The sequence below is a fragment of the Rhinopithecus bieti genome, unplaced genomic scaffold, assembly GCF_001698545.2.
Source record: "Rhinopithecus bieti isolate Rb0 unplaced genomic scaffold, ASM169854v2 scaffold_23236, whole genome shotgun sequence".
In the NCBI taxonomy this organism is placed as follows: Eukaryota; Metazoa; Chordata; class Mammalia; order Primates; family Cercopithecidae; genus Rhinopithecus; species Rhinopithecus bieti.
In genome coordinates, this window is record NW_016811820.1 from 4,211,745 (window position 1) to 4,234,002 (window position 22,258).

At 45.4% G+C, this 22,258-nt stretch overlaps 1 protein-coding gene across 2 annotated transcripts in view; it reads left to right on the plus strand.

Annotated features, from left to right (window-relative positions):
• GALNT17 (polypeptide N-acetylgalactosaminyltransferase 17) overlaps positions 1-20,862 on the plus strand; it is a 635,334-nt gene extending 614,472 nt beyond the window's left edge. For both annotated transcript variants that reach the window (XM_017895202.1, XM_017895203.1), the window contains 2 exons: positions 18,038-18,205; positions 19,254-20,862. In XM_017895202.1, coding sequence (XP_017750691.1) covers positions 18,038-18,205; positions 19,254-19,382 — 297 coding nt within the window. In that variant the 3' untranslated portion in view covers positions 19,383-20,862. The remainder of the gene's footprint in view (positions 1-18,037; positions 18,206-19,253) is intronic.
• The last annotated feature ends 1,396 nt before the right edge of the window (positions 20,863-22,258 follow it).

The following is a 22,258-nucleotide window of genomic DNA, read 5'->3' on the forward strand; positions in this document are numbered from 1 at the left end:
ATATATAATATATTATATATATATATTCCTCTTATATATAATATATAAATATATATAATTCTATAAATATATATATAATATATTTATAGACATAAAAAATAATGAAATCTTGTCCATTGCAGGGACGTGGATGGAGCTGGAAGCCATTATCCTTAGCAAAGTAACACAGGAACAGAAAACAAATAACTTCCCTCTTCTAAGTAGGATCTGAATTATGAGAACACATGAACACATAGAGGGGAACAACACACACGGGCCTATTGGAGGATGGAGGGTGGGAGGAGGCAGAGGATCAGGAAAAATATTAAATAACTAATGGGTACTAGGCTTAATACTTGGGTGATGAAATAAGCTGTACAACAAACCCCATGACACAAGTTTACCTACAGAACAAACCTGCACTTGTACCCCTGAACTTTTTAAAAAGTTCAAAAAAAAATCTATAGGAAAGAAAATAAGTTCTTGGTAAAGCTGGAGTGAGACTCAGTTATTCAATGGTGGGTGAGGTCGGGGAAACTAATATCCACATTTGCTTCTAATTATTTTATTTAATCTCTATATTAGTCCATTTTCATGCTGCTGATAAAAACATGTGTGAGACAGGGCAATTTACAAAACAAGGAGGTTTAATGGACTCACAGTTCCACGTAGCTGGGGAGGCCTCACAATCATGGTGGAAGGTGAAAGGGACGTCTCACATGGCAGCAGACAAGAGAAGAGAGCTTGTGCAGGGAAATTCCCCTTTATAAAACCATCAGATCTCGTGAGACTTATTCACTATCTCAAGAACAGCACAGGAAAGACCTGCCTCCATGTTTCAAGTACCTCCCACTTGGTCCCTCCCACAGAACACAGGAATTGTGGGAGCTGCAATTCCAGATGAGATTTGGGTGGGGACAGAACCAAACCATATCAATCTCCATAAATGCCCTATGATGTAATCTATAATTATCCCCCCTCTTTTTTTTTGCGATGGAGTCTCACTCTGTCACTCAGGCTGAAATGCCATTGCACAGTCTCAGCCCACTGCAACCTCTGCCACCCGGGTTCAAGCAATTCTCCTGCCTCAGCCTCCCGAGTAGCTGTGATTACAGATATGCACCACCATGTTCAGTTAATTTTTGGACTGTTATTAGAGACAGGGTTTCACCATGTTGGCCAGGCTGGTCTCAAACTTCTGACCTCAAGTGATTCACCCGCCTCGGCCTCCCAAAGTGCTGGGATTACAGGTGTGAGCCACCGTGCCCAGCCATTATCCCCATTTGAAAAATGAGGAAGCAGAGTCCCATAGGGCTAAAGTAATTGGCCCAGGACCATAAAATCATTAAGTAGCAGAGCCTGGATTTCCTAAGCAGACCCCAGAGTCCAAGTCCTTAACCATTATACTCTCCTGTCTCTCTAATGATACAAGACCAGAAATGCTGCTCTAGTTGGCAAGTGAAGAAAGTGAGCTCGTTGAGCCGTGGTACAGATAGCCAGTGCTTGCTAGCATGTCCACGCTACACCAGGATACAGTCCTCCCTTCCCATGTCACGTATAGAGACAAAAAAGAAATTCATGTTATCAGCGGTCTGTCCTACTGAGAAATAAAGTCTTTGCTTCCTTAACCAATTCAGCAGTCAGAGGTTTGCTTTGAAGATGTGCTTACGAATATCCTCCTGATCCCCTAGAAGTCGGAGTGGACTATGCATTCCCTCTCTCGCCCAGCTCTTCCAGCTCCCCTCCTGGTGCCCCACACCAAGAGAGGCCCCAGGTCTCTCCACAGGCCATGTGGGCCAGATCCTGCCTCCATTGGAACTGCCCCAATCTATCCACTCCTAGAACTGTCTCTGCAAGAAAATCAGCCTGAGGTTCTTGTGGCACAAAGATGTATCCCCGTTCATTCCAAGCAGCAAATGCATTTTCTGGAAACAATGCTTGAATCCAGCATGATGAGTCATATGGCAGAAGGGAGAAGCCAGCGAGGAAGGGCCCTTGGGACCATCCCAGTCCCCAGGAGCTGGTCCTCTCTGCAAAAACCATCTGGTTCCATAGCATGCTTTCTAAGCTCCCATATATATTTTTAAATCAACTATACGGAAGCATAAGGTAAATACAATACAGCGCATCCATTTAAAGTGTGCAATCTGATGAGTTTTGACAAGTGTGTACACCTGTGAAGCTACCCTTGAAATCAAGATTCAGAACATTGCCATCTCCCTCAAGGATTTCTCATGCTCCTTTTCTAAACCCAGCTCTGAGGCAGCCACCACTTGTCCACTGTGAGACATTTATTTTGTATATTCAGTTTGGGATTGGGCATTTGGGATTTTCCGAAGGCAGCGTCCTCTGTAAATGTCTAAAGGCCACTGGAGACAGCATCTTCTCAGGCTTGTAAACTCTGTGCCTGGGACTGGGTCCTTGCTCTCAGGATAGCCTGGAGGGGCTCCTGTCCACTGCTGGACTGCCTCTTTCTTAGCTTGGCCCGGCTTCGTAAACACCCAGGACAGTGAAGGATAAACTCTGTCCATTTCAAGAATATGCACATGTTCTTGCAGTCATAAGAAACCATTCTTCTGGGCTTTGACCAAGTAATAAATAAATGTACTCCAAAGCAGATCTGAATTAATGGAATATATCTCTCTGTCTCTTGAGTAGAAGCTGGGAAACCTGAACTTTTCTTTTTTGGTGTTTGTTTGTTTTAGAGATAGGATCTTGCTCTGTCACCTAGGCTGGAATGCAGTGGTGCAGTCATAGCTGACTGCAGCCTTAATTTCCTGGGTTCAAGCGATCCTCCTGCCTCAGCCTCCCGAGTAGCTGGGACTACAGGCATGTGCCACCATACCCGGCTAATTTATTTTAGTTTATTTTTATAGAGACAGTGTTTCACTATGTTACCCAGGCTGGTCTTAAACTCCTATCCTCAAGTGATCCTCCTGCCTCACCCTCCCAAAGTGCTGGGATTGCAGGTGTGAGCCACTGTGCCCAGCCAAGAAACCTACATTTTGCATTTAGCCATTGTTTTCTACACTGACTGCTGGATATTAAAATCAGGAGAAAGGCCCTTAATAGGAAAGCAATTGCAAGCCATGTTTTTATTGATAATCTGATGGATTTTGCTGTGTTCTGGAGTCATTCTGCAATTATTTATCTGATTTTTGTTTATCTGGCTATAACCTGCGTATTCTAGTTTTATTTCAAGGCTGTTAAATTTGGGTTAATAGTTGTGTGTGTCTCTTAGATCATCTCAAATGGAAAATTCTTTCCCCCTAAATGAGAATTAATTGTATTTGAGCTCAGAGGATTTTTCCTAATGCATTAGGGTGTGGATAATGATGTTCATTTCTCCTCTTGAGCCCAGGAGCCAAACCTAGAGTAATCCAATTCACTTCCAAAGACATTTATAGGGCATTTCATTTTGCAAGATACTTTCGTTGGTCCTTATGTTGGATAAAATGGGTAGAATGCTGCTAAAATAACAATAACAAAAACCTATAGCAAAGAAAAACACATTTATAAAATATGAAATTATGTAAGTTGGAAGAGTCATATCTGGGTGGGAGCTATATGGAACCAGTGGAGACAGGGTGGGGCTAGGGAGAGAATATCCTGCTTATACAGGGAAGGCAGGCTGGACGGTCGGCTGTTGTTGAGAAACCTCATATCATCTATCAGACTAAACCAGAAAAGCAAGAGTTATGCCTGAAAAGGTAAGTTGGACCATAGAGTAAAAAGTCATGGTAGAAAGTTTACTCTTAAATTGGTGGACCATGGGAGCAATGGAAGGTTGAGGCAAGGAATGGGATGATTATAACCTGCAGGACTGGGTAGGGTGGAAGAGAACTGGGAGGGTCCGGAGGCAAGAGGACCATTGATAAAGATCTGTCTTTATTTGCATCTGTCTCAATGTAGTAAGAATATTCAGGTCTCAAAATAGTCTGGAATTTTGGGAGGGAATATTTAGAAGCAGGAATTGGAGGATTTGCAAGTTTGTGGATGAGAAGGATGAGGGAGGGGAAGGTGCAAAGTTGATTCAAGTATGCAAGTCTAGAACTAGGGGACTCTGGGTGCGTAACAGGGAGCTAATTGTCTGTTGGCTCCACACTGCAGGAATGAGAGTCACAAGTTTCAGGCAGTTATAAACTCAGAGAAGGATGCATTACCCATCCTTCTCCTCCCACTAGCAGGATTGCCTTGGCAACAGTCAGCATCGTCATACCAAGATGGTAGATTTCACAGATAGTGGCTTGGCCATAATTGGTTAATGAGCATCACAGTAATGAAATAGCTTTCAGTAGCACATTAGATAATTTGAAGGGTCTCCCTGCTCTCATATAGACAGATTCTAGATAAACTACAGCAAACATTATTTAAATTTTTTTCTAGGCTCTTAAGAAAGTGGTTGTATCAGCCGGGAGTGGTGGCTCCCGCCTATAATCCCAGCACTTTGGGAGGCCAAGTCAGGTGGATCTCCTGAGGTCAGGAGTTCAAGACCAGCCCGGCCAACATGGCAAAACCCTGCCTCTACTAACAGTACAAACATTAGCCAGGCGTGGTGGTGGGTGCCTGTAATCCCAGCTACTCAGGAGGCTGAGGCCGAATTGCTTGAATCCGGGAGGCATGCCATTGTACTCCAGCCTGGGCGACAAGAGTGAGACTCTGTCAAAAGAAAGAAAGAAAGAAAGAGGGAGGGAGGGAGGGAGGCAGAGAAGTTGTATCAGTGAGCTTTTGCTGCATAACAAATTATCCCAAGACATTTTCAGATAAACTAAATCTGACAGTGTGTCTGTCCTATGACAGACAGTCACCAAAGGAACTTTTTTTTTTTTTTTTTGAGACGGAGTCTCACTCTGCCATCCAGGCTGGAGTGCAGTGGTGCAGTCTCGGCTCACTGCAAGCTCCGCCTCCTGAGTTCATGCCATTCTCCTGCCTCAGCCTCCCGAGTAGGTGGGACTACAGGCGCCCACCACCGCGCCCGGCTAATTTTTTGTATTTTTAGTAGAGATGGGGTTTCACTGTGGTCTCGATCTCCTGACCTTGTCATCTGCCCGCCTCAGCCTCCCAAAGTGCTAGGATTACAGGCGTGAGCCACTGCGCCCGGCCCAGAACTTGTAAAGAATCAAAGGAAAATGACTACAGAAGGATGTCTTGAGGCAAGAATGATTTGTAAGCAAAGAAATTTATAAACACATCAATAAATCTATGCAAACATTTATTGCATAAAATCATAAGAATAATGTCTAATTTGGGGAACAAGGGAGACACAACCAAAGTACTGAACAGTTAGAAGGAAGTGATCAGATCTGGTATCCTAATGCCTTTGAATTTTATCAAGGGGAAGCAGATGTTAAGATATTTTATAAAATTAGATTTTGCAAAGTTGTCAATGGTTAAACTTCAAGAGTAAACAATAAAATAATGGAAATGGGGTGTGATTTTTAAATCTGTAGAGGGGAACAATGAAATATGATAACATTACAACAAATCATCCAAACACAACTAATCCAAGCAAAGGCAAGTAGAGAAGAAAGAAGGAAACTGAGGAGCCTGGACAAACAGAAAGCACAAAGAGAGATGGCAGAAATAAGTACAAATATTAATTACAATGAATATGAATGGATTTAACTCTCCAGTTAAAAGACAGAGATTGCTATCTTCAATTTTGAAAACTCCAGCTGTATTCCATTTTCAAGGGACACATAAAAACCTCAGGAGAGCACCATGCACAGTGACTCACGCCTGTAATCCCAGCACTTTGGGAGGCCGAGGGGGGTAGATTGCCAGACCTTATGAGTTCAAGACCAGCCTGGGCAACACGGTGAAACCTGGTCTCTACTAAAATACAAAAAATTAGCCGGGTGTGGCAGTGTGCACCTATAATCCCAGCTACTTGGGAGGCTGAGGCAGGAGAATTGGTTGAACCAGGGAGGTGGAGGTTGTAGTGAGCCAAGATCATGCCACTGCACTGCAGCCTAGGCAACAGAGCAAGACTCCATCTCAAAAAAAAAGGCCATGCTCAGTGGCTCACACCTGTAATCCCAGCACCTCGGGAGGCCGAGACGGGTGGATCACAAGGTCAAGAGATCAAGACCATTCTGGCCAACATGGGGAAACCCCGTCTCTATTAAAAGTACAAAAATTAGCCGGGCGTGGTGGCGCGCCTGTAGTCTCAGTTACTCCGGAGGCTGAGGCAGGAGAATCGCTTGAACCAGGGAGGCAGAGGTTGCAGCGAGCCGAGATTGCAGCGAGCTTGCAGTGCAGCGCAATAGGCAGAGGTTGCAGCGAGCCACTGCACTCCAGCCTGGGTGACAGAGCGAGACTCCCATCTCAAAAAAAAAAAAAAAAAAAAACCCTCAGGAGAATGAAGTATTGAATTAAAAAAGTGGAAAGGGTTATGTCAGGCAAATTTTAAAAGAGCAGAAAGCTGGGGTAACTTCATTAGTATCAAACAAAATGCGTTATTAAAGATGAATGCGGCCTGGGCCNCCTCCCAAAGTGCTGGGATTACAGGCTTGAGCCACCGCGCCCAGCCGAAACCCTGTCTCTACTAAAAAATACAAAAAACTAGCCGGGCGAGGTGGCAGGCACCTGTAGTCCCAGCTACTCGGGAGGCTGAGGCAGGAGAATGGCGTAAACCCGGGAGGCGGAGCTTGCAGTGAGCTGAGATCCGGCCACTGCACTCCAGCCTGGGCGACAGAGCGAGACTCCGTCTCAAAAAAAAAAAAAAAAAAAAGATGAATGCAGCCTGGACACGGTGGGTCATGCCTGTAATCCTAACACTTTGGGAGGCTGAAATGGGAGAATCATTTGAGCCTAGGAGTTTGAGGCCAGCCTGGGGAAAATAGTGAGACCCTGTGTCTATGATGTGTTTTTTTTTTTTAATAACCAGGTGGTGTAGCATGCACCTGTAGTCCCAGCTACTTGGGAGGCTGAGGCAAGAGGATCACGTGTGCCCAGGAGTTGGAAGCTGCAATGAACTATGATCACTTTACTGCACTGCAGCCTGAGTGACAGAGTGAGACCCCATCTCAGAAAAAAAATAATAAAGTGAAGTGTGTCAGTGTATGATGATAAAAGATTCTGTTTTCCAGTAAGATAGAATAATTCTTGGCCAGGCACAGTGGCTCACACCTGTAATCCCAGCAGTTTGGGAGGCCGAGGCAGGCAGATCACTTGAGACGGAGTTCAAGACCAGCCTGGCCAACATAGTGAAAGTCCATCTCTACTAAAAATACAAAAAATATATTAGCCGGGCGCGGTGGTGCACACCTGTAGTCCCAGCTAATCAGGAGGCTAAGGCTCAAGAATCGCTTGAGCCCAGGTGTCAGAGGTTGCAGTGAGCAGAGATCACACCACTGCACTACAGTCTGGGCGACATAGTGAGACTCCTTCTCAAAAAAGAAAATAAAAAAAAAAAGAATCATTCTTAACTTCTTAACTACTTAAATTAACTTGTATGCATTCTGAAATCTGTCTTCTTTTAACCTTCACTGTCACACTTGAGTTCAGACCTTCATCCACCCCTCCACTTCCACCCTCATTGCAGTTCATTCTCCACTCGACAGACAATGTGGTCAGCCTAAAATTCAGATGGCTCTTAATGAGAAAGCCTCGATTCCTGAGCTTGATGGACTCCATCTAGTGGAGTCTCACCTGCACTAGACCCAGCTCCCCCACCTCTGTACTCCATCATGGTGAAAGCTATGCTTGGATTCTCCAAAACACCACATTTCCTCTGGTCTCCAGGCCTTTAAACAGCTGCTCCCTCTTCCTGGTCTGATCTATTTTTCTCTTACTTGCCTAGTTGGCTGACTCCATCAGGGCTTGACTTCAATGCCTTCTCTGGGAATCCTTCTTTGACCTTCCTCTTTTGGATTAGGGCCCCATCCTATTCTGCCTTTATGAACACACTTCGTGTATTTCCTGGCAAGATTCCACATTTTGTTATCATTGCTATCATTGCCTTTTTACTTGCCTGGCTCCAGTGAGTAAGCTGTGAACACCTCGAAAGCAAGCACTGTGTCATTCATTCATGATGTCACAAATGTTTATCAAGCACCTACTATATGCCAGGCATTCTTCTAAGAGCTAGAGATAGAGCAGCAAACAAAAAAGTTAAGCAAACACACCCCTGCCTTCATGCCACTCTCATTCTAGCCAAGGGAGCCAAACAACAAACTGGGTAAGTAGGGAAAATAGATGGTTTAATAGAAGATAATAGGTGTTTACAGAGAAGTAAAGCAAGGAGAAAGATAGGGAGTAAGTGGTGCACGTGAACTTTTAAATACGATGATCAAGGGAAAGTCTCAGCAAGAATATGACATTTGGCCAGGCGCGGTGGCTCACGCCTGTAATCCCAGCACTTTGGGAGGCTGGGGCAGGCAGATCACCTGAGGTCAGAAGTTCGAGACCAGCCTGGCCAACCTGGTGAAACCTGTCTCTACTAAAAATACAAAAATTAGCTGGGCATGGTGGCAGGTGCCTGTAATCCCGGCTACTCTGGAGGCTGAGGCAGGAGAATCACTTGAACCCGGGAGGCAGAGGTTGCAGTGAGCCAAGATCGCGCCATTGCACTCCAGCCTGGGCGACAGAGTGAGACTCCATCTCAAAAAAGAAAAAAAAAAAAAAAAAGAATATGACATTTAAGCGGAAACTTGAAAGAGGTGAGAGAGTGAGCCATTCCAACATCTGGAGGAGGCACTCCTGGGTACCTACCCAAAGGAAAAGGCATCAAAAAGATGCCTGCACTTGTATGTTCGTCGCAGCACTATCCACAAAAACGAAGTCATGGAATTAACCGAAGTACCCATTAAGAGTGGATGGGATAAAGAAAATATATATATACATATATGCACATATATACACACACACACATATACACACACACACACATGCATATATGTCATGGAACACTATGCAACCATAAAAAAGAATGAAATCTTATCCTTTGCAACAACGTAGATGTAGCTGGAGGCCATTATCCTAAGTGAATTAACAAAGGAACAGAAAACCTAATACCACATGTTCTTACTTGTAAGTGGGAGCTAAACATTGGACATAAAAATGGACACAATAGACAGTGTAGACTACCAGAGTAGAGAGAGAGGGAGGAAGGTAAGGGTTGAAAAGTGCCTACTGGGTACTATGTTTACTATTTGGGTGATGGGTTCAGTAGAAGTCCAAACTTCAGCATTATACAATATATCCATGTAACAAATATGTACATGTACCCACTGAATCTAAAATTTTAAAAAATATAAAAAGAAGAAATCTAAAGGAAGAGTATTCAAGAGAGAAGGAACAGCCAATGCAAAGGCTCTGAGCAGGAGCAGGCATGGACGGTTCACAGATCAGTAGGGAGGCCCATGTGGCTGGATTAAATAAGAGGCTCAAGGAAAAGTCTCAGCAAAAAATATGACATTTGGCCGGAAGTTCTGGAAGCTCAGAAAGCTATTATTGGATTGCAAGACGCATCGCAAAGATCTTGGACTTTTATTTTCAGTTAGAGTGGAAGCCTCTAGAAGATCTTCAGCAGAGAGATGGCACACCCTGACTCCAATTTAAAGTAACATGATTTTAAATAATATAGTATTTTAAAAGCAGTCACTCTGGATGGTGTGTTGATAAGAAAACTGAGGGAGGCAAGGAGGGGGAACTGGGGAATGAGTCAGGAGGCCATTGCCCTAACCTTACCAAGAAAGGAAGGTGGCTTAGAACAGGGAGGTGAAATCTGGATATGATTTGCTAATGGATCATTATAGTAAGTAAGGTGTTTGACCTAAGCAACTGTAAGGATGGAGTTATTACCAAGAAGGAACCGATGCTGGATAAGTGTATGGGTGATAGAGGTTACACAAGAGGATGAGTTCAGTTGGGTCATCTAAATTTAAAATGCTTATTAGACATCCAAGTGGTATGTCATGTAGGGAGCTGGATATACAAAGTTGGAATTGAGAGAAATTTTTGGTTTGGAGACAGAAGTTTCAAACAGCCAAATTAGCATGTAGATGCTATTCAAAGCTCTGAGGATGGGAAAAATCTCCAAGAAAGTGACTACATATAGGAGAATATATATCAATGCACTCAGCACAGAGCCGGGGTACAATTGAAGAAAAAGCAATTGAAGTTTATATTATAGATCCTGCTTTATTAGGCTGTTCTTGCCTTGTTTTAAAGAAATACCCGAGACTGGGTAATTTATAAAGAAGAGGTTTAATTGGCTTATGGCTGTAGGACATGTGCTCAGCTTCGGTGAGGCCTCAGGGAGCTTTTGCCCATGGTGGAAGGTGAAGCAGAAGCAGGCACATCACTTGGCAAGAGTGGGAACAAGAGAGTGAGGTGAGAAGGTCCCAGACTTCTAAACAACCAGATCTTGCATTAACTAACTAAGCAAGAACTCACTGATCACCAAGGGGGTGGTGCTTAAACCATTCATAAAGGATATGGCCCCATGATACAGTTACCTCCCATCAGACCCCGTCTACAACACCGGCAATCACATTTCAACCTGATACTTGGTGGGGACAAACATTCAAACCATATCACCTGATGACCTTTAAAAGGGCAATTTCAATGAAGTAACAATGGCAGAAGTTAGGTTGCAAGGCATGAAAGGTATGAGAGAGAGGAAATTCAAATTAAGAGACAAATAGAGCTGTGGCTAGAGACATAAAGATCTGGTTATATTTGTAGCTTGACTGAAGAAATGAAAGAAAGGAGCGAGTAATGGCTTAGGGTACCTACAGAGTGGGGAGAGGGTCAGAGACTGAAGGAAATGTGAGTGAAGGAAGACAGGTTTTTGAGAAGTAAGGGAGACAACTTTTCAACAAAATGGAAAGTAATATTCTCTGAAGGCAGTGAGGGCCCGGGACACCAGGACAGGAGATTGAGGAGGAAGGACACATTTTTAAAAATCCAGACTCTGGCAGGGATGGGAGGGGTGTTGGCTGACAGAGAGTCACATGAGGCGAATGAAAAGATGAAGAAGGGCCCAGGCACAGTTGGAACACAGGTCTCCAGTGGGTGTAGTCAGTTGGCACCTGGCCCTGGCCCTGTGAAAGCAAAGACCGAGGAGACTTGTAAAACCTGCTTTTCAGAGTGACCATGAGGTACCTGGGTGACTGGTGTGATCACAGAGGTGTATTAAACACACTGCTTGCACTGGCAACGAACATTCTGAGAAGGGAATTAAGAGAACAAAAAACCATTTACAATAGTATCAAAAAGGATTAAATGCTTAGGAATACATTTAGCCAAAAAACTGCAAGACAGGTACACTGAAATGACAAAACATTATTGAAATAAAGATCTAACTAAAAAAGATATCCTGTGTTCATGGATTAGAGGACTTAAGAGTGTTAAGATGGCAGTTCTTCCTAAATTGATCTAAAGATTCAATGCAATCCCTTTCAAAATGCCAACTTTTTTTTTTTTTTTTTTTTTTTTATTTTTTTTTTTTTTGCAGAAATGGAAAATGCTAATCCTAAAATACATATGGAATTCAAGGGACACAAAATAGCCAGGACAGTACTGAAAAAGAACAAAGTTGCAAGACTCACACTTCCCAGTTCTAAGACTTACTACAAAGCTATAATAATCAAAGCAGTATAGTATGGCACAAAGATAGACATGGAGATCAAAGGAATCACATTTAGAGTCTAGAAACAAACCCTCACATTTATAGTCCATTGATTTTTGACAAGAGTGACAAGACAATTCAATAGGGAAAGAATAGTCTTTTCAGCAATGGTGCTGGGACACAGACATCCACATGAAAAAGAGTGAATTTGGACCCCTATCTTATACTATATAGAAAAAAATTCAAAGGGCACCAACGACCTAAATATAAGATGAAACTATAACATTCATATAAAACATAGAGGTAAATCTTCATGACCTTGGATTTTGCAATGGTTTCTTAGATATGACTTCAAAAACACAAATAACCAAAGAAAAAATAGCTACTTTGTATTTTACCAAAATAAAACTTTTATACTTCAAAGGACATTATCAAGCACGTGAAAACAACCCATAGAATGGGAGAAAATATTTGTAAATCATATGTCAGAAAATGTCTTAGTATCCAGAATATGTAAAGAACTCTTATAACACAAAATAATGACCTTTTTTTAATGGTCAAAAGATTTGAATAGACTTTTTTTCAAAGAAAATATAAAATGGTCAATAAGCAAATGAGAAGATCCTCAACATCCTTAGTCATTAGAGAAATGCAAATCGAAACCACAGTGGCCACTTCACACTCACTAGGATAGCTAGAATCAAAAAAAGCAGACAATAACATGAGTTGGCCAGGATGTGGAGAATGAAACCCCGGTTCATTGCTGGTGGGAGTGTAAAATGGTGCAGCTGCTTTGGAAAACAGTTTGGCAGTTCCTTAGAAAGTTAAACATAGAGTTACCATATGGCCCAAGGATGAGTAATTCTGCCCTTAGGTGTATACCTCAGAATTGAAAACATATGTTCGTATGAAAATTGTACATGAATATCCACAGCAGCATTACTCATAATAGCCAAAAAGTGGAAACAACCCAAATGTCCATCAGCTTGAAAATGAATAAACAAAATGGTCAAGATGAGGAGACCACACCTTGAAGAGACACATGAGAGCAGCACAGACATCCAGTTGCTCCAAAGACCTGAAAGGAGAGGTCTAGGGGCTGGAAGACACTGTGCATAAGAGAGAATCACACTGAAGCCTAGGAAAGTTGAAGCCAGAATATTCTAGAGGAAGGCCAATCAGTAGCATCTCCAGGCAGAGAAACACACCTAGACAAAGACTTAGAGGCAGGAAAACCTGTTGAATGTGCAGAGGACAGGAAGGAGAGATCCTCAAGGAGACAGCATGAGGGATGAGGAGTCATGGTAGGTAGACAACATCACAGAAGCTCCTGGTTCAGGACTGGGGCAAACTTGAGACATTTGGTTGACAGCAGATCCAAGGGTTCACTACCCGCCTGCCTCTTGGTAGAAAAGTGGATGTGAGATCTGTTTGCCTAATTTTAGCCCCATCATCCTTCAGACCACAGCACTGGCTTCTAACTTTCTCAGAAAAGGAGGCAAGTCTTGGTCCCTTGGCCAGACCAGCAGAACCTATGCACATGACCTAGTAATTTCAGTGTGATAAATACCTTCCCCTAGAAAGGAAATCCCATCCAGGGCCCTCCTCGCCTGCCCCAGCCTACCCTGCATGCCTGCATGGCTTAGGACTGCCATGTGGCCTCTGCAGGTCCTAGTATTCTAGGTCTGATTGTTTCATTCCCTAACAGACCTCAGAAAGGAGAACCTCTAACTCCCAGTGGCATTTAGCTTCCCTCTTTAAACATCTGGGTCACAGATATGCTCAGTTAATTAATGTTCTTCGTGCTGCTCATCTGCCTGCTGGATAATAGATTGATTCATAATTTCAGTAAGCAGCTGTGTATATCTTTTCCCTGAACATAAAGGCAGCTTGCTGTCATTCATCACTTTGCATTTGGAGAATTTAAATATATTCAGGGAGACATTGTTTAGGGAGGGGGAGGGAGGGCTGCTGATTTTCTTACCATTTTGCCTCTAACAATTACTTTGATTTGGAACTAATTGGGGTTTAAAGCACACGTTAACCACATCTCTCTCAAGGGCACTTAATAAACTCCCTGTCCCTTGTTCAAGGAGAGCAGCCAGGCCCTCCTTTTGGGATCAGAGCCAAGAGCTTCTGAGTAGCTTTCACCAAGAAATGAGAACCCCATGCAGAGAATCTTTTCTGCCAGAAAAGAGCCACTCCTGTCCCTGAGCAGAGCTACTTATTTCATTCCTGGGCAGAATATGCTGAAGCTCTCTGGAGGAGGCGGGGTTCCCCTGGCAATCTGGGAGGGGCTCTTCTGCTGCTCAGCTGCTGGGCCATGGCAGCCAACCATCAGGTATTTGGTGACCAAAAGAAAGCGGCCAGCACCCAGTCAGCGGACCAGATGTCTTCATGCCTCAGTTTCCTCATCTACAAAATGTAAATAATAATAAAACATATCTTGCAGAGTTGTTGTGAAAATTGCATTATTTATTCTCTTTACAATGGTTAGAAGTGATGCAGAGTGTTTTTCTAAAAAATTTATTAGGCAACAGCTGTGTAGATGTGGTCATGTTTTTAAATGATGCCATTCACCACATTTATGTGCTCAACCCCAAACACGTTTTGAGCACTTGGTCTGTGATTTGCTGCTAGTAAGAAAGGAAATTAATTAGGCACAGCCTCTACCTCTCAGGAGTGTGAAAGATGGGTGAATGCATTTTTTTTAATTTTAGAATATGATTCTTTAAATGATTCTCTTTTTTTTTTTTTTTTTTTTTTTTTTTTTGGACCCGGAAGTCTCGCCGGTAGGGCCAGGCTGGAGTGCAGTGGCACGATCTCGCTGCCACTGCAAGCTCCCGCCTCCCGGGTTCAGCGCCATCGCTGCCTCAGCCTCCCGAGTAGAGCGGACTACAGCGCCCGCCATCTCGCCCGCTAGTTTTTTGTATTTTGTAGTAGCAGACGGGGTTTCACTGTGTAGACCAGGAGGTCTAAGATCTCTGACCTCCGTGATCCAAGCGCATCTCGGCCTCCACCAAGAGTGCGGGATTACAGGCTTGAGCCACCGCGCCCGGCCTAGAATATGATTCTTAAACAATATAATTTTCCTTCCCCAGGACAGTGAAGGCAGCAGAGGCAAGGCTGCTAGCCTAGTATGGGCCCTGTTGTGGCAACGGTTGCCAGGCAACACCTTCCCTGTATCAGTTAGGAATTGCTGCATAACAACTACCCCACAACGTAGTGGCTTAAAACAATATGCATATTTTTATTGCTCACGAGTCTACAGGTCAGCTGGATGATTCTATGATCTGGACCAGGCTTGGCTGATCTAACTGGATTCATTCCTGCATCTCCTATCAGCAACTGGCAGGTTGGCTGAGGGCTGCCTCATCCAGGTTGGCCTCATCCATTTGGTTAACTGGTGGCTAACTGGCAACTGATTGGACCACATGACTCTCATCCTCAAACAGGCCAGCCTGTTTGAGGCTGAAGGGATGCATACAAGGCTAAAAGTCTAGTTTAGGAACAGGCACAGCCTCACTTCTGCTCCATTCCATTGGCCAAAGCAAGTCACAGGACCAACCAGTATTCAAGGGATGGTGAAATAGATTCCACTTCTTGATGGAAATTGCTTCAAAGCCATCTTGCCATGGGTGTATAGAAAGAATAGTGGATGATGTGGTCGGTTTTGCAACCTACCATAATCATCCAGCCTTTGTTGTTGTACATAGAGCATAAAGCAAGCACTAGGATTTTGTTGCCCACTTACGATATTTTTGCTCTGCTCTTTATTATAAATTCTGTTGCAATAAATACCCTACCCTTGAATTTTTGTTTGCAATTCTGATTATTTCCTCCTGCTAGAGTGTATTAGTCCAGTCTCATGCTGTTAATAAAGACATACCCAAGACTGGGTAATTTATAAAGAAAGAGAGGTTTAATGGACTCACAGTTTTACATAGCTGAGGAGGCCTCATAATCATGTCAGAAGGTGAGGGAGGAGCAAAAGCATGCCTTATATGGTGGCAGGCAAGGGAGTGTGTATAGAGGAACTGTCCTTTATAAAACTATCAGATCTCATGAGACTTATGAGACTTATTCATTATCACAAGAACAGCATGGGAAAAACCTGGCTTCATGATTCAATTACCTCCCACCAGGTCCCTTCCACAACACGTGAGGATTATGGGAGCTGCAATTCAAGATGAGATTTGGGTGGGGACACAGCCAAACCATATCATGGAGTTCTAAAAATTGATTCTTTTAATTTATATTTTATTTGATTCAGGGGTACATATACAGGTTTTAACAAGGGTATATTGCAGGATGCTGAGGTTTGGGGTATGCTTGAAATCGTCACCCAGGTAGTGAGCCTAATACCCAATAGATTTTCAACTCTTGCCTTCCTTTCTCCCTCCCTCCTTTTGGCATTCCCAGTGTCTGTAATTTCCATCTTCATGTCCATGAATACCCAATGTTTAACTCCCACTCACAAGCAAGAACATACAGTCTTTGGTTTTCTGATTCTGCATTAATTCTCTTAGGATAATGGCCTCCAGCTGCATCCATGTTGCTACAAAAGACATGATGCTGTTCTTGTTCATGGCTGTACCGTATTCCATGGTGTATAGGTACCACATTTTCTTCATCCAATTCACCATTTATGGGCACATAGGTTGATTGCGTGTCTTTGCTATTGTGAATAGTGCTGCAATGAACATGTAAGTGCATGTGTCTTTTTGGTAGAATGATGTCTTTTCTTTTGGGTCGATACCCAGTAATAGGATTGCAGGTCAAACAGTAGTTATACTTTTAGTTCTTTGATAAGTCCCCAAACTTCTTTCCACAGTGGATGAACTAATCTACATTCCCACCAACAGCGTATAAGCATTCCTTCTTCTCTGCATCCTCACCAACATCTGTTATTTTTTGGCTTTTCAATAGTAGCCATTCTTGCTGGTGTGAGATGGTATCTCATTGTGGTTTTGATTGGCATGTCTCTGATGATTAGCGATGATGAGCATTTTTTCACATGTGTTCTGACTACTTGTATGTCTTCTTATGAGAAGTGTCACGTCCTTTGTGCGTAAAAGTTGATTAATTGAATCAAAGGCCATGAACATTTTAAAAGCACAAAGCATATATTTAGAAATCTCCTTTTTGAAAGGTTGTAGTAATCTACCCTCCCTCCAGCCCAATAGCGGGAGGGCCCATCTTAGACGTAAGTCACCAAAATGTGAATAATCTCTGATTTTAGTTTCAGTTTTTTGGGAGTTTTTTTGTTTTTTGTTTTGTTTTGTTTTGTTTGGTTTTGTTTGTGTTTTTTTTTTTTTTGAGACAGCCTCACTCTGTTGCCCATGCTGGAGTGCAATGGCACGATCTCGGCTCACTGTAGCCTCCGCACCCCCAGGTTCAAGCAATTCTGCTGCCTCAGGCTCCTGAATAGCTTGGATTATAGTTGTGCACCACCACGCCCAGCTGATTTTTATAGTTTTAGAAGAGACGGAGTTTGGCCGTGTTGGCCAGACTGGTCTCGAACTCCTGGCTTCAAGTGATCCGCCTACCTCAGCCTCCCAAAGTGCTGGGATCACAGGCGTAAGCCACTGAGCCTGGCCTACTCTCTTTCGTAAAATGTGGTATTTCGTTATTTTAGATTTTTGTTTCTTTTCGTACCTATGAGGTTGAGTACTGTTTAATGTCTCTTTCTTCTTCAGTGAATGGTTTTTTTTAGCCTTTTGCACCAGGGTAGATTTAGTCAATCCCTCTTGATAAGTGAGGAGGAAATGGAGACTCAGAGAGGTTAAGTGACTTGTTCAAGGTGGCCCAGCCAGCTGAAAGTAGAGCCATTTAGAGATTAGACATCCAGCTTCTTCATCTATTCCTTCTTACCGACGTTGCTGAATAGAAGACTAGGTCCTAAAACACTGCCTGAGGATATGCTTAGAAAAAAGATCAGGTCCAGGTGCGGTGGCTCACGCCTGTCATCCCTGCACTTTGAGAGGCCAAGGCGGGCAGATCACGAGGTCAGGAGTTCGAGACCAGCCTGACCAACATGGTGAAATCCCGTCTCTACTAAAAATACAAAAATTAGCTGAGCGTGGTGGTGCGCGCCTGTAATCCCACACACTCAGGAGGATGAGGCAGGAGAATCGCTTGAACTCAGGAAGCAGAGGTGGCAGTGAGCTGAGATCGCGCCACTGCACTCCAGCCTGGGCAACAGTGAGACTCCATCTCAAAAAAAAAAGAAAAAAGAAAAAAGATCAGAGAGTTGCCCTGGGGACTCTGTATCCAGGCTCAGGAAGCCCGGGAGGCTTTCTGGAATAGGGCTCTCCTGTGAGCTGAGCATACAGTGTGAGTGACAGGCTGGGATGGTGGCCAGGACTGTAGTATTGACAGACAGCAGGGGTGACGCCGGCAGACCTGAGCCCCGCTTCCTCCCATGGTCTCACTCCTGCCTCCCACTCCCATTCGCCTGCTGCTCTGGTCTCTCGACAGCTTGCCCGCTACACCAAGGAAGGCTTCCTGCACTTGGGCGCCCTGGGGACCACCACACTCCTCCCTGACACCCGCTGCCTGGTGGATAACTCTAAGAGTCGGCTGCCCCAGCTCCTGGACTGCGACAAGGTCAAGAGCAGCCTGTACAAGCGCTGGAACTTCATCCAGGTGAGTGCTGTACGGACAGGGCCAGCGGTCAGAGGCTGAAGACCACAGAAGGGAATCCAGCTTCCCCAGGAGTCCCCAGCAAAGAGCAACCCTGAACCCAGGTCTCCCTGCCCCGGGCTGGGCTTGTGGACCCCAAGCACTTCCTGGGGGCAGCTGTGGAGTTTCTGCATGGAGTAGCATTTCTGATTCCTACATCAGTGCTAGGCTGGTTGAGCTCTGATCAATCCTGAGAGAGGAGTGAGGGGGGACTTCCTTGAAATCCACTAAGTACCCACAGCCAGTGGGGTTGAGACCATTAGACCAAGAATATCCCAGGAAACTTCCCATCCCGACCCCATCCCCCACCAGTGCTCCTCACCTGATTCAGATACTCAAACCAGGTGAAGCTTATTTAGGTTCTGACTTCAGAGTGCCCAGAGGAGGTCCTCATGCTTCCCTGCCCTAGCCCCATGCAAAGAATTTTGGTGGAATTGATTCTCTGCAAGAAGGTATGTGCCAGGCGCCATGATGGTTAAGCCTCTCTCTCTCTATCTCCTTCTGTTACTCTCTATCTCTCCCTCTCTTCCTCTCCCTCTCCCTCTCTTCTCTCTCTTGTCTCTCCTCTCTTCTCTATCTCCTCTCTATGTTCTCTCTTTCCATCTCCTCTCCTCTTTTTTCTTTCTCTCTCCCCTTTATCTTTCTCTTTTTCTCTCTCCTCTCTCTGTCTTCGCTCTCTTCTCTCTCTTCCCTCTTTTTCTACCCCTCCTCCCTTTCTTTGTCTTCTCTTTGTCTCTTTCTTTGTCTCTTTCACTCTCTTGTCTCTTTCTCTTCTGTCTCTATTTTCTCTCTTTCTCCTCTCTCTCTTGCCTCTTTTTCTCTGTCCTCTTTCTCTCTGTCTTCTCTTTACCTCTTTCTCTGTCTCTCTTTCTCTTCTCTCTTTTTCTTTGTCTCTTTGTCATTTTCTCTCTCCTGTCTCTCTTTCTTCTCTCTCTGTATCTCTCACTGTCTCTGTCTCCCTCTCTCTCTCCTGTCTCTCTTATCCTCTCTTCTCGATTTTGCCCCCTCCCAGAACGGAGCCATCATGAACAAGGGCACAGGACGCTGCCTGGAGGTGGAGAACCGGGGCCTGGCTGGCATTGACCTCATCCTCCGCAGCTGCACAGGTCAGAGGTGGACGATTAAGAACTCCATCAAGTAGAGGGAGGGAGCTGGGGCACTGGAGCCTGGCCCCCAGGACATGGCTGCTCCCTCCGACCTCTGGACCAGCCACCCTGGTGGAGAGACAGCAAGGGGCTGGCAAGTACTCGATGGGCCCCCCAGGGCTTCTCCAGGGCAGCACAAGGACCCTGGATGGAGACTCTGTCCCCCCTCAGGCATTCAGCTGCCCACAAGTTTCCTGCAGCCTGGAAAAGCCCCCCAACCCCTTCTCTGGGAAACCGAGAGCTGTCTACTGCAGCCTCTGATGTGAACCTGGTACTGAGGAGCAAGACTGTCCAGTTCTCCTCCACATCTCCCATCCCAGAATCAGGATCTGGGACTGGCAGGGTCCCCTCCTGTGTCTCATCTTGCAGCAGCGGCTGCTGAACTCCAGCCATCAACACAGTGGGAGGCAGTGGGGGCTTCAGCCATGTCCTAGCTCCCCGCCCTAAAAGGAGGCAGCGAGAACCAGGCACTGTTTCCTCCAAGGTTACTTCTGCCCACATGACACCTGCCTGTTCATGCCCCAAGGCAGCCACGGCCCCTAACCCTTCCCACCATGGTGGCTTTGGGTACTGCAGCTCTTGACTTTTTTGGCCCCTCCCGAGATGACCTGGATGGAGCTGATGCTTTCTCTCCTAATCACCTGGGCACTAGGCTCTTATCAGTGTGCTTGGGCCAGCTCTCCTGCCTGTGTCTGGAAGAAGCCAGAGACAGAAATAGGCCAAGCCTGCAGCAGGGTCTCAGCTGCGAGGGCCCCGCAGGATGGAGCTAGGGGCCATCAAGGACCAGGAAGTCCTGACTCCCGGAGGCTGCCACCGGGCAGCAGCACCGCTCCTCCATCCAGAACCTAAGGGCTGAAGCAAAGGCTGCCAGGACCCTCGAAGATGCTTTTGGCTCCCCTCATTTCACCCCACGCTCTGCTGGCTGGCAGAGGAGAAGGCAGTCGTTTCCTCTCTGAAGAGTATTAATTTTTTTTCGATTGCCCTCTGGTTAGGGTGCACATATAAATCAGAATTAATATATGAACGCGTGTGCATGCACGAGCGTGTGTGCCTGTGTGCTGTGTGTGGCAGTGTGTGTGTGTGTGTGTGTGTTTGTGTGTGTGTCTGGCTGTGCGTTCCAGAGCGTGCGACGATGCTGACCTAGCTGTGTGGCCTTGGGCTTGCTGCTTCATTACTCGCCTGGATGGGGACGAGGGATGAGAAGGGTGTGGGTTTGGCCCCGTGTCACTGGCCGGAAGGATGTGTCTCAGCCCTGCCCTGTGGGGTGCCCCCGATGGGAGGCTGTCCCATCTCCCAGTCCCCATCTCTTTTCCCCACTCTGTCCCTGGACAAGCCCTGCCCAGAGCTGAACCCTGTAGCTGCCCCCTTGCCCTGTGTGGGATTCACAGTGTCTCATTTGGTGACATCTTATTGGTGACCATCTCCTCACCCCATCTCCCACCTTGTGGAATAAATACATGTTAATAGCACTTCCCAGAACGGCCTCCTTTGTGTCTTGATTTCTCCAGAACTGGAGGTGGGGAGGGGAGTGATGGAGACGCGAGGGGAGAGCTTATTTGGCTTTGAGGGTTTAGTGTTATTTATTTAACTATTTATTTATGAGATGGGGTCTTGCTCTGTTGCCCAGGCTGGAGTGCAGTGGTGCAGTCATGACCCACTGCAGCCTCAAACTCCTGGGCTCAAATGATCCTCCCACCTTAGCCTCCTGAGTAACTGAGACTACAGGTACGCATCACTGTGCCTGGCTAATTTTTTACAAAATATTTTTGTAGAGATGCAATCTTGCTGCATTGCCCAGGCTGGGCCTGAACTCCTAGCCTCAAGAGATCTTCCCACCTTCGCCTCTCAAAGTGCTAAGATTTCAAGTGTGAGCCACTGCATCCAGCTAATTAAAAAAAAAAGGCAGAGAGGGGTCTTGCTATATTGCCCAGATTGATTTCAAACTCCTGGCCTCAAGCAATCCATTCACCTCAGCCTTCTGAGTAACTGGAACCATAGGCACAGGCCACTAGACCTGGCCGATTTTTGAGAAACAGGTTCTTGCCATGCTGGTCTTGAATTCCTAGCCTCAAGTGATCCTCCCACCTCTGCCTTCTGAGTAACTAAGACTACAGATATACATCACCGTGCATGGCTAATTTTTTACGAAATATTTTTGTAGAGATGGAATCTTGCTGCATTGCCCAGGCTGGGCCTGAACTCCTAGCCTCAAGGGATCTTCCTACTTTCGCCTCTCAAAGTGCTGGGATTTCAGGTGTGAGCCACTGCATCCAGCTAATTAAAAAAAAAAAATGCAGGCCAGGCACGGTGGTCACACCTGTAATCCCAGCTCTTTGGGAGGCCGAGGCGGGCAGATCATGAGGTCAGGAGATCGAGACCATCCTGGTTTAGTAGAAACCCCGTGTCTACTAAAAATGGAAAAAATTAGCCGGGCGAGGTGGCGGGCGCCTGTAGTCCCAGCTACTTGGGAGGCTGAGGTAGGAGAATGGCGTGAACCCGGGAGGCAGAGGTTGCAGTGAGCCAAGATCGCTCCACTGTAATCCAGCCTAAGAGACAGCGAGACTCCGTCTCAAAAAAAAAAAAAAAAAAAAAAAAGCAGAGGGGGGTCTTGCTATATTGCCCAGATTCGTTTCAGACTCCTGGCCTCAAGCAATCCTTTCGTCTCAACCTTCTGACGAACTGGAACCACAGGCGCAGGCCACTAGACCTGGCCAATTTTTGAGAAACAGGTTCTTGCTATGTTCCCCATGCTGGTCTTGAATTCCTGGCCTCAAGTGGTCCTCCCACCTCAGCCCCTCAAAGTCCAGGGATTACAGGTGTGAGTCAGTGCACCAGGTCTGGGTTTGCTTAGTAAAGGAAAAAGGCCCACACA